Raw genomic sequence first — 12,982 nt, 5'->3', positions numbered from 1 at the left:
CGGCTTTTTTCTTTTTGCTTATGTGGTGCTGAGGAATCGAACCCAGGGCCTCAGGCATGCAAGGCAAGTGCTCTACCACTGAGCCACCTTCCCAGCCCAGCATTGTGATTTTTTTTTTGGTTGTTTTTGCCTAAGTTTGCTAGGCATTTATCTTGGGTAAGATCTTTTTATTATTTTCTTGAGTTTTAAGGGTGAACGAATGAAGTCATGGTACTCAGTAGACACTATGTAGAAAATTAAAGGGGAATAAAACTCTGCAGACAACAAATAGCCTTGTGGGCAGGGATGGAAGGGGAAAAGTGGGGAACATGAAGGAAAGGGTGACATTGTCCAAAAAGAAACATACTCATTAGCTGACTTACGCAACCATAATCCCTCTGTACAACACCTTTAATAATAATGAAATTGTATTGCAAAATGTGAAGTAACAACTTCGATGCTCTTTTCGTTCTTGGTGGCTCTGCTTTTCTCAGTGATCTTTTGGTGGTGGGGGCCGGTGTCAATGTGGTCTTGTGGATTTTTCATAAACCTTTCTTTGGTAATGATGGAAGAGAATTCAACGGACTAGTGAGAATGTGTCAGTTTCCTGTACCTGGCTTACCCAGTTCAAGCTGTTAAATCTGTTCTTCTCAGCTGGGGTGTATGTTCTAACATGGGCTACCATGAAAAGCAGACACTTGATCAGACTTTTTTAAGCACCACTCTCCAGGGAACAGAAACAAGTGTTAGGATGTCTGTGATGTGTTGAGGTTAGGTGTAGCTGCTCTGCTTTTTTGTCAACTGGAATAAGACAGTGTTGTAATCATTTATGATGTGTGGATTGGATCAATTACTTTTTTTTTCTGTAAGTACTACATTTATTGATCCAGGTTAGTGGTATCAAAGTTTTGGTGGTATAATCAGTGCCCAACTTTTTGTATTCTTTATGGTATATTTCTAGTTGCCAGCCTCCTCTGCTTTGCTGGTGAGTGAACGTTTAGACGGTTTGGGATAAAATTTTAACCATTTATCTTTATGACCATTTAAAGCCACCTTATCATTATGTTCATTTTTAAACAAAATTTGCTGTGGTTAGATGGGCATCCAATAGATCTTGATCAGAAACCCAGAGTGCAGCTCTTAGTTTGTTTTCTTGCCATTGTAGTTAGTTCTAGGGAGATGCTAACCTGCTGATTTTATGTGACCTTTTAAGCCATGACCTAGTTCTGAACTTTTACATAACTTCATTTCTTTTTTTTTTTTTTTCGGTTGTGGGGCTTGAACTCTATGTCTGTGTCCCTCAGCTCTTCAGCTCAAGGCTAGCGCTCTACCACCTGAACCACAGTACCACTTCCAGTTTTCTGCATGGCTTATTGGAGATAAGAGTCTCATAGACTTTTCCTCCTGGGCTGGCTTTGAACCATGATCCTCAAATCTCAGCTTCCTGAGTAGCTAGAATTACAGGCGTGAGCCACTAGGGCCCAGTTAACTTCATTTCTTTAGATAAGCAGGATGCTAAGTGTATAGCCTGATGTTATATCTGCAAGGCAGGAGATTCTATGTTTAGTTCTTTGCTTTTGTTAGGTACTGGTCACGAGTGGTTTTGATCCTGACCCATAAAGACACTTGGTTTTTGTTCTTTCAGGAGTCAGCTTTCTTCTTTCTACAACTATTATCAAATACAGTTTACTCTCGTAGGTCTAAAAAATATAAGCAAGCAACATTTTCTTTTCCCTGAAGCTGGTACATATATGTAATAGGTTGGTTTGGGAACTGGAAGTTGTGATATATGCTGGACAATGTTGTAAATTATTTGAGGGCGATAGTCCAGGTCCCAAGTATTATATAACTAAGTCTAAGCCTGAACTGTCCAGTATGTGCTATGGAGCACTTGAAGTCAGCAAATCTACTGAGATAAATTTATATACACATTGGACCACAAGGTTTAGTACAAAAGATAAGTATAAAATCTTTGTAATTGTTGGATATGTGCTAAAATGGTAATCTTCTGTCGATATTAGATTAAACATACATAGTATTAAAATGTATTTTTATTTTTTATGGTTATGAGAAAGCTAATTATATATGACTATTTTGTGGCAAGCATCCTATTACCTTAGGAAAGCAATGATCTAGATTATTGTAAGCTATTATCATAGTTTAGTGTTAGAGTTCTTAAAATATCTATCTTTTTGTATTGAAACATCAGTAGCTGAAGTTGGTCAATAGCGACTGGGTGTTGAGGCAAATCTAAATGAACCTGGTGATGATGATTTATTTATTCATTCATCCACTCATTCAGCAACCTCTCCAACACAGCAATGTGTCCAACATGGCACTGTTCTCTGGGCATACACAAAGGCCACATCTCTTTTCTTAAGCTCACAATCTGGTTGTGGGAAGGGGGCTCAGTTCTGTGTTTACACGACTTCTTAGGTGACCTTTGAGATCTTTTCCAACCGGTTTCTCTCCACATCTTTGTACATCTTCAACTCCAGAGAATTTTTTTTTTTTTGCCAGTCCTGGGGCTTGAACTCAGGGCCTGGGCACTGTCTTTGAGCTTCTTTTACTCAAGGCTAGCACTCTACCACTTGAGCCACAGCACCACTTCCAGCATTTTCTGAGTAGTTTATTGGAGATAAGAGTCTCCTGGACTTTCCTGCCTGGGTTGGCTTCGAACTGTTATCCTCAGATTTCAGCCTTCTGAGTAGCTAGGATTATAGGTGCCCAGCCAGAGAATTTTTATCAAGAGAACTTTTGCAGAGAATCATGGGACTCCAGACATGTAGATCACAGTCATTCCAAATATTTGCTAGGTTCATCTGATTCTTTAGTGTCGTCTCGGCATTATAGGTACTGTGCTTGTTCTTCATTCTTCATTCTGAGCAACGTCATGGCCACAATTCTTCCCTTACTGTTTATTGTAAATATGCCTTTTTGTCTCTGGTTTCATTTCCTCATCACTCACATTTATAAGGCTGCTCCATTCTGTGTGGTTTCTTAGTTTCTTAGCAGTGGTGTGATGGCAAGCCAGCTTTATAAGTATGAAGTATTTGCTTGTTCTTGGGGTGTAAACACTGCTGTCAATTGTTGACTTAGGCTCTTTGAATATTTAGTAATCTGTTCTTGAGAGCTTCTACTAGACAACTCTACTCTTAGTTATCTAATTGTTGTTGGTGATTGTAGTTTTCTTTTCTATGAAAGAATACAAAAACAAAATAAAAAGGTCAATTATTCTATTTTAATTATTTGTTCATTGTTTTTATTCAATAACTATATATATATATATATATATATATATAAAACTATATAGAGGGCTGGGAAGTTGGCTCAGTGGTAGAGTGCTTGCCTCGCATGCATGAGGCCCTGGGTTCGATTCCTCAGTACTACATAAGCAGAAAAAAGCCGGAAGTAGCACTGTGGCTTAAGTGGTAGAGCGCTAGCATTGAGTTGAAGAGCTGAGGGATGGCGCCCAGGCCCAGAGTTCAGACCCCATGCCCGGAACCCCCCCCGCAAAAAAAAACTATATAGATAGTGACTTCTTCCCAAGATGATATATCTAACATGGAGTTTTATCACCAGTTGGTAGTCACTTTATGGTCCAACTGCCTGTGATGCCAGAAGTCAAGTATTGAAAGACAGAGTTGCTGAGGTGGATGAAGTTTTGATGGTTGAGCATGAGGCTGTGCTGAACTTGTATTGGAATGTCTCTAGACAGCTATGGGCTATCACATTACCTTTCTGCACTGGGGGTTAGAGATGTATGATTTATTCTTCAGCAGAGATGTATGGCTGGAAACTTTGAGTGTTTAGGGATCTACCTTGTCTCATGAATGCAGTTCTATTTTGTTTTTTGCTTTCTGGTGGTACTGGGGTTTGAACTCATGGCCTTGTGCTTGCTAGGCTGGTACTCTACCATTTGAGCCACACTTCTTTCCAGCCCTGTTTATCTCCGGTTAGTTTTGAGAGAAGATCTTGTGTCTCCCCACCGGGCATGTGCCTGAGCTGAGTTATGCTTACTTTTGGGCTTCTCGTGGTTGGGATTACAGGCAGGTACCATCACATCTGGCTTCCTTTCGTACAGTTGGAGTCTGACAGATTTTTCTGCTGGGACTGACCGGGAACTTGGATCCTCCCAGTCTCTGGCTCCCAGGTAGCTTGGGCACCATTGGGCTCAGCTATGAGTTGAGGGGTGGGGTGGTAAGGGCTTTTCTTCCCATGGTGGCCTTAAAGTGAGATTCTCAGTCTCCAAGTAGGCAGGATTAAAGGCATGAGCCTCAGTGCTTAGCTGTGCCTTTGCCAGTTTCACAGATTAATGGTATACTCCACACAGTCAAATTCTCATGGCAGATGGGGATAAGAGCTGTAGTTTATCCAGGCAGCAAGAGGTCTGTACACTTCTTCTCTCTTTTAGGACGGAGTTGCCTCTCAATTCGTGTTAGGATGAATCATGAAGGAAATCATGAAACATCAATATGTTCAATCATAAAATCATGCTTTCATGTTTGAACATATGAATAGAAGAATAAACCACTAAACTATTTGGAGCAGTAATTGTAAAAACTGTGGAAGATGAAACATTCCAACACATTGTTATAAGGACTGATACCCTAAAAGTTCTCTGTAACTCTGTGTAACTATGTATGTGCATGTGTGCATGCATGTGTGTGTGTGTGTGTGTGTGTGTGTACTGGGGCTTGAATTTAGGGCCTAGATGCTGTCCCTAAGTTTTTTTTGCTTAAGGATGGTGCTCTACCACTTGAACCACAGCTCCACTTTCAGCTTTTTTTGGGTTAAAAGTCTCATGGGCTTTTCCTACTTGAGCTGGTTTTGAACTGTGATCCTCAGATCTCAGCCTCCTGAGTAGCTAGGATTACAGGCCTGAGCCACCAGCTGCCCAGCTTCTGTGTAGCTTTTCTAAAATACCTAAGTTTAGCCAGTGAGTTTGATATCATATGAAAAATGACCTTGAACATCATTGCTCTTAGCTTTGTCCATTTAATACTCTGCTAGAGAGACTAGAAGGAAATGATCATAAAACAGCAGAAGGGATTTGGGGTTCATGCAAAACAAACAAACAAAAGAAGACATTAGGCTACCCGAGTCAACAAATATAATCATAAGATATTGTAGAAAGATTTCTGGGTGAGCTCCCAGATTCTTTAACTTAACCATGTCTTCACAGATATTTATTGCATATTTTGTGCCAGGTAGGAAGGAGACATTGATGGGTGTTAAAGGCTTTGCTCCTGCCATCGTCCGTGGTCTCTAGATCCAGGCAGAACATCCAAATAAGCACACTCGGATGGAATTTCAAACTGTAGTTAAGACCAAAGAGGAGGGAAAAAGTTTGGAGACCTGATCTAGTCAGGGTGAGACTGGAGATAGATCCTCCAGAGATTCCTGATCTCTGTTTGAGAGAGGAGGAGGAGGAGGAGGAGGGAGGGAGAGGTGGAGTTGGAGGGGAAGGGGGGTGAGCCTCAGGAAGGCAACCTGAGCAAAGGTGGGTAGGAAGAACGTGGGTTCACAAACTCAGGTTTTGTGATCTGAGGGGCTAAGTGAAGGCTATAGGGCACCCAGAATGAGGAAAGGAGGAATAAGGAAGCTGCAGCAGAAGTAGGAGGGGTGGCAGGTAGCACAGGGCCAGTACTAAGGCTAGAACTCAGCACCTGGGTGCTGCCTCTTAGTTTTTCATCCAAGGCTGGCACTCAACCATTTGAGCCATTCTCGCACCTGTGGTTTTTGCTGGTTAATTGGAGAGATGAGTCTCCATGTGGGCTGATTTTTGAACCTCCATCTTCAAGTAGCTGGGATTACACAGGTGAGCCACCAGTGCCTGGTTGTGTTGAAGTTTTTAACTTCATCTTGAGAGCAATGGGAAATCAATGCGAGAGTTGCTTTTTTGTTTTTTCCTCTCCCAAATATCTCTCTGGCTGCAATGGAGAAAACTTATTGGAAAGAATATGATGGATGTAGAAAGGTGTTCCACCAAAAAGCCAAAAATGGACCTCTGGCTCAAGTGATAGAGCACTACCTTGAGCAGAAAAGCTCAGGGACAGTGCCCAGGCTCTTAAGTTCAAACCCCAGGACTAGTGTGTGTGTGTGTGTGTGTGTGTGCGCGCACGTGCACTTTCATGTACACCTATATAATATATACATATATATATATTCATTTCTTCTTCAAAATGACATTTTCAGGCCTGCTACTAGCCCTTGGGGACCTTTTGGGGTATAGGATTGAAATCAGGGCCTTGTGTACACCAGGCAGCACTGTGCCCCTGAACTACACTCCTAGCTCCTGTTATGTATTCATTTAAAAACACATATTGGGCTATTAGAAATTGGCTTTATATCTTGAGAACTTTAAATAAAATGCACTTGACTTTGTTTGCTGCTAATCTTATGTCTTTAATTTTATGCCTTTAAAGACATAAAGAGAATATGCGCCATGGCCTTTATCAGACTAGATCTGTGGTACAAGGATTTTGAACTCTTGTTTTAAAGAGACAGGTGCCTGCAATGGCATAAGTATTTATGTAAACAAGTGTTTCATCGTGGGTCTCTGCTTTTCCCGGTTATAATCCTTAAAATTTGCTTCTTTGAGTATGGCTTACATCTTTACAAGATACTTGAAAAAGGACTTGTGTTTTCTCTGGCTGTGAGTTCACAGAGTGCTGAAAATGATCATGAAAACACTGACATTCCCCGTGAAGCCAGGCTTCAGTACCTGAAATCAGCCCTCCTGTTTATGTAGGTTAGCTTTCAGGTTTCCGGACTTGGGCCACATTGCTGTTGAACTGTTGTGCTAATTCAACTATTTTTCCTTTAGCCTCTCCTCTCAGGATTCTGAAACTCAGTGGTGATGAACTTGAACTTTAATTCTTGGCTTCATAGCCCCAGGTTCAAGTTGCCTCGGATGGGTTGAGATATAAAACTTGATTTTATGTTAATTATGTGTGGCAGCTCTTTAAAGGTTGTGTTCACTCTGTGGAACATCTTTTGGGCTCTTTCCCAGAGGGTGCCCTTGGGCCAACCTTATTTGGGGCATCTGACTTTGTCAGGACAGGTGCCTGACAGCTCTGTTTCTCGGGTCAGCGATGGGGCCTGGCAGAGGGGCGGGGAGACTGGAGGTCAAGTTTCCTGCCTTGGACACCTTGGAACAGGGCTAGTGTAAAGTTCCAGTGCCAGTTTTTGCTTAACTGATCTGAACTTGATACTTCAGTTTTATGTTGCCTAAAGCAGGTCTTCTAAGTGGCTCTAAAAATGTTAAGTATAAAGCCCCTATTTTTGCTACTATAGGTTCCTACTAATTTTTTTCCTTCTCTCTCTCTCTTATTTTTTTTAATTTTATTTTTGCTCCCAATCATTCTGAAAACACTTCCTGGCGCATTAGAAGGGTTCATTATCTCAGTAACTCTAAGATGATTATTGAAAAGCATGACTGCATTTTATCTTTTTGTTTGTTTTGGTAGGTGAGAAAGAACCAGTTAATGCATGAACACAGTTGCTAGATTCCCGTATCTTTCCATACTTGTATATTGACCGTGTTCTTGCCAAGATGCTTGTAATGGTGAATGCTTTATTTAATGAAACAGCCCAATTCACTGTTTGTAAGAGTAGTCCTTAACAGTTCAGTGTCCTATATGGAAGACTTGACTTTTCTCGTTTCTTTTTTTCATGTAATCTGGCAACAGTCCAATGGAATTTATTATTTATCATTGATTTCATGTCATAGATGAGGGAACCAAAAGTCACAGAGGTGAATTAACTGCTCAAATTCATACCCTGTACATGGCAGAGAGCGATTTAAACCAAGGCAGTCTGATTCTAGAACTCGAGCTATAGAATCTGCTTTCTTGTTCGTTCTGCTGCCTGTTAGATTCAAAGCAATTTCAGAGGTGCTTCTGTTTCCCGGCAGAACTAGTTAGTAGGTTCTGGTGGGTTGCCTGAGTTTCCCATGTCAACTAGCTGTGAAGCCAAGCAAGCATGTCTCTGACTGACCCTGTGTTTAGCATCTGAACATTCTGAATGCAGGCTCTTAATGCTGTTTATTTATATTTCTAGGGATGCTTCCTTTGGAAATTGCACTTACAATCTCACCATCCTCGACTGCTTGCAAGGTATCAGAAAGGTAATCACAATTCTTCTTGCTGCCGTTGGCTACGTAAGTTAGGAAAGGATTGATCTCAACATCGTTGTTGTTGGAAAGTAGAGAGGGTGTTAGTAACCCAAAGCTTCTTAACTTCCTGAAGTAGACTTGGTTTATAAAGTACAATTGGCCCATCAGTTTCTATAGGGTCTTCAGCCATAGGTACCATCACCTTCCAATGGAAGATCATGTGGAAAACACCAACTGCAGCAAATCTGCATCTATCTATACTGACCCTATGCAGGTACCCCTCCCCCAGCACCCTATCATTAATTCCCTAGACAGTACAGTATAACAGCTATTTACATCATCTTTCCATCATATTAGGTATTATGAGTAAGTATTCTCACGATGATGTAAAGTACATGGGAAGATGTGTGTGGGTTATATACAAGCACTACACTACAGATCTTGGTATCTGTGGAAGGTTCTGGAATTGTCTCCCCCTCTCCCTTCCCACCCCCAGCTAGGGAGGAACAACTATACAGACAACAGGGCAAGTTGGGAAGAGGGAGTGGGAGAGACCGCCCTTTTCATTTCAGCTGTTTATGGTCTTGGACCTGCTGTGTCCGTCATCCACTTAGCTTCATTATCAGGCTGGATCTTGGTGTGGGAGAGACAGGAAATTATCTCAGCTACTGGTCTCTGCTGGATTCCACCCGAAACAGACTGAATCATAAACTCTGGAGGTGGAGGGCTGTAGCCCTGTGTGTGAACAGTCTTGCCAGGTGATCTGATGCACAGTAACATTAGTTAGGCCTCTTTGGTTATTTTGGATAGGAAATGGAAAAGTTAACCTGAAAGATTTTTGGAACATACTTAATTTACAAGCTGGGAAGTCATCCAAACTAAATTGGAATTCTCATGAGGGTTCAGAGTCTACCATTTCACCGTGAACACACAGCCAGTAACTGTTATTGTTTCGTTTTTTTTTAAAGATGTTATATGACCCACTGCATTGGTAATTACACTGATTTAGTATCGGCAATGATTCTAGCTCGCATTTCTTTTCTTTGGTGTGATACAAAACCAAATTTGCTCTGTTTTGAGAAAATGAGTATGATAAATATGCTGTGCCTTTTTGATTTTGATATTTCATATGAAAAGTTTTTTTTTTAAGTCTCTTAAGATCTCCAAAGAATTTAAAAGTATTTTTCCTTCCCAAAAAAGTATGGAAATATCTTAGCTCACTCCCCCAAACAAGAATATACTTCCAGTAATAACAGTTAAGAGCTTTTATGAGAAGGTTATTCAACATATAGCTCATAATTATAGCATTTAGATGACATGCCTGAGGGGAAAAAGTAATTTATTTATTGTTACTATTATTATTACTATAGTGCTGCTTTTCCTTCTATCTGACATATGCTGTTTTTATTATAACACTTAGGAAACTGAACATGAGTTCCCACTGGAATTATCTCTGCCTATTATTTTGGTAACTGGTCACTTGGTATAAAAATTTATGACATCTTTCCTGTTGTACAGGAAAAGTGTGACTTTATTCATGAATACAGTTTCTCTAAACGTATTTCATCCAATGTTGGGGTCTACTCAAATGCTCATGAGGTTTTATCAGATGAGGATCTGATAGGTTGTTGTATGCAACCGAGATGCATTGGCTGTTTTTGTGACAATGAGTTCGCTTCTGACAACTTAGATGGAACCTGGCCACATTTTAGCCTTCTAAGGGAAAATAATTTTCTGACTTTGATGCCACAGGCATAGTTCATGTGTCACGTGCGCATGCGCGGACATCCATAACACAGCTTAAAAATAAACAGAAAAGAAGGGAAGTGGGTGGCTCAGGGCCTCTTTTTTTTCTTTCTGTCTTTTCCGGGGTGCTTATATATGGATGGCCAGAGTTGCTTTCATTTTCTAATGAATTCTAGATAGAATGAGTGATTTTTTTTTTAAATCAACTTAGTGTGGAAAAAAAAAGGAAACTAATTCACATTCTGCTTTTAGGGGTTACAGCATGGATTTTTTGACTTTGAGACATTTGATGTGGATGAATATGAACATTATGAGGTTGGTGCATTTACAGTTTTTGCCACACTTAATGACATATTGGTTAACTCTTTTGCTATTTAACACTCGGGTATTAGCATTCATGAGGGTTATTGACTTACTAGTTTTTGTATTTGAACCAGAATTCACTAAAATGTTAATTTGGAAAAATGCCTTATCTCTCGACTGTCTCTTATCAACCCTATTTTTTTTTTTTTTTTGGTTTTTATTTTGGTATCCATCCTGGGGCTTGGACTCAGGGTCTGGACAGACCCTATTCCTTCCTTGAGCTTCTATGTTCAAGGCTAGTGCTCTACCACTTGAGCCACAGATCTACTTTCTGGGTTTGTGATAATTAATTGGAGAAAAGAATCTCACAGACTTTCTTGCTTTGGCTGGCTTCAAACCCTGATCCTCAGATCTCAGCCACCTGATTAGCTGGGATTACCCACATGAGCCACCAGGGCCAGCTTCTCTTACCAAACCTTTATTGACAGCCACTTTACACTTTTAGTTTAGAAGAAAAAATAACTCCCATAGAGTGATAGTTTGGCATAGTTCGGTAGTGAATTGTTAATTACTTTTATTTTATTTTTTGGCAATACTGGAGTTGGAGCTCAGGGCCTCCTGCTTGGTAGGCAAATCCTCTACAGCTTGAACCATACCCTCAACCCTTTTAGGCTTTAGTTATAGGTATGGATAGAGTTGCATTTTTGCCTGGCCTGGCCTTGAACCTCTTGATTGCTGTTTCCTGAGTAGCTGAATTTGCAGACATGAGCCAGCATACCCATGCCTTTTAGTTTAAAAGTCATATTTTCCTTCAAACAAAACTTCATTTGTGCCTTTTAATACTTTTGACTGTATACATTTTATTTTGAAATATGGTTGAATTTCGAAGAGTTGACTGAATCCCCCCCTTCCACCTCCCCTGGAATTAGGAAGCTTTCCAATAATGTTTCGTTTGCTCAGAGATGTGAGGGAACGGTTAGGCATTGTCTACCTTTAACTTCATTTCTTCATAGGTAGGGTTGGAAACTCGGCTTTGATCGCTTCATACCATCATATCTGTACATTCTTATGCTTCATTCTGTAGAAATAATTAAGCCTCCCTATTTCCATGAGCCTCTCCCCACCCCAGCGCTTCTCAAATTCTTGTCTATGTGGCAATTCTCACAGACCCAGGTCACACTGCTGGGGGAATGTTTTGCTCCTGGAACATGTCCATAGTGCCCAGCACATCAGTGCCATCTTCATCCAAGACATGCCCTTGGCAAAAGAGTAGTGCTGCTCTAGAAAGTGACTTTGAAACTGACTTTTCAGACCCTCGATCCAAACTCCAGGAATCCCCCCCTTACCGCCCCCCCCCCACCCCGGACAGGCATGGCCATGCCCATATGCCAAGCGAGACCTGGTGAAGGGCAGAGAAAGGAGATTCATTACCTGGCATCTACAGGGAGACAGTGCTTCAGCCGTCGTCAGGGGGCGTAGACATTTGTCTTAGGTTAAACAGGGAGAAGTGGGGGGACATGGGGTGAGAAAAAGCACACCCAGTCAAAACAGTCCCACATCCTAAGCAGGTGGAGAGTAGGGCAGAGGTGCCCTGGGGTGGTGGGCTGGGTTCCCCATTGTCTTCAGGATTGGTCAGGTGGAGCCTTGTTACAGTTAGAGTCACCGCCACCTGACAGGTGGTCTGGTCCTCCCTGGGTTCCAAGATGGCGGCAAAGTGATTGTAAGAGAGGTTGGCTCAGGACAAAAGACATAGATGCAAAATGGAGAAGCAGGACACCCAGCCTGTATCCCATCCCTACTTGATTCCCGGGCCCAGGCAAAAGCAGCTTTCAAGTTGCCTCCTATACTTCCACCTCCCTGTAGCCACAGTACAGAACAACTTATCAGGAAACGGTTGGTGAGCAGACATTGACCCATTCTGAATGCCTGGTGTGGCTCTTTCCCGACTCTTGGGCCTCAAGTGTCCCCATCATCATCATCATCATCCCATCACATTATGTTTTAAATTTTAAGCCATCCCCTATTTGAAGTCCTTCTCGGCCTCCTCACTGACTGAATGGAAATGTAGACTTCTTACTTGCCTGTTTCCATTCCCTCTTCACCCCTGAGTCATGTGGTTTCCAAGATGGCGGCACAGCTGCCTGCTGCGGAGCCTGGGGGCATGCTCGTACTTCCTCCTTCTGCCCCCAGTCCTTTCCACCCACTCTGTGCTATGGCTTACTATTAAGCACCTATCTGGAAGGTCATCTCATGCAATGTTGCGTGACACTGTTTGCATGACTGTGTTTTCTGTGTTCTCCATGGGGACTTCAGGGCAGGAGCCATGCCCAACTTGTCTTCATACGAATAAGTAACTGGGTAGCATAGCTCACTCACTGAGGGAAGTCTTTCAATGCTTCTGGCATGAACTAATGAATGATTGTACAATCGCAAGTGACTAAGACTTGTTCAGAATCTGTTCTGATTTTGCAGGAGCCTCTGGGGAACAAATTTACTATGATTAGACATCTTCTTGAAATGATGGTGCTTTCTCTCATCACTAGCTAATCTAGGCTGTAAGAGTAACTAAGAAGAAAAACCCAGCTGGGTGCTGGTGGCTCATGCCTAGAATCCTAGCTACTCAGGAGGCTGAGTTTCTTGGAGGATCGTAGCTTGAAGCCAGCCTAGGCTGGAAAGTTCATGAGGCTCTTATCTCCAATTAATCATCAAAAGGCCAGAAGTGGAATTGTGGCTTAAGTGGTAGAGCACTAGTCTTGATCACAAATGCTCAGGGACAGGGGCCAGGCACTGAATTCAAGTGCCAAGACCAGACAAAACCCAAACCAAATCCAGTTA

The 12,982-nt window shown here is 41.8% G+C and overlaps 1 protein-coding gene across 3 annotated transcripts in view; it reads left to right on the top strand.

The window, feature by feature from the left end:
- The window catches only part of Cdc14a (cell division cycle 14A), a 162,974-nt gene that overhangs the window by 78,528 nt on the left and 71,464 nt on the right, over positions 1–12,982 (top strand). For all 3 annotated transcript variants that reach the window (XM_013031435.1, XM_013031434.1, XM_013031433.1), the window contains 2 exons: positions 8,044–8,110; positions 10,097–10,159. In XM_013031435.1, the coding sequence (XP_012886889.1) occupies positions 8,044–8,110; positions 10,097–10,159 (130 nt within the window). The remainder of the gene's footprint in view (positions 1–8,043; positions 8,111–10,096; positions 10,160–12,982) is intronic.

This window comes from Dipodomys ordii, unplaced genomic scaffold (assembly GCF_000151885.1).
Source record: "Dipodomys ordii isolate 6190 unplaced genomic scaffold, Dord_2.0 Scaffold139, whole genome shotgun sequence".
Lineage (NCBI taxonomy): Eukaryota > Metazoa > Chordata > Mammalia > Rodentia > Heteromyidae > Dipodomys > Dipodomys ordii.
Note: the sequence above shows the minus strand (reverse complement) of the source record. Positions and strands in the feature narration are given on the sequence as shown.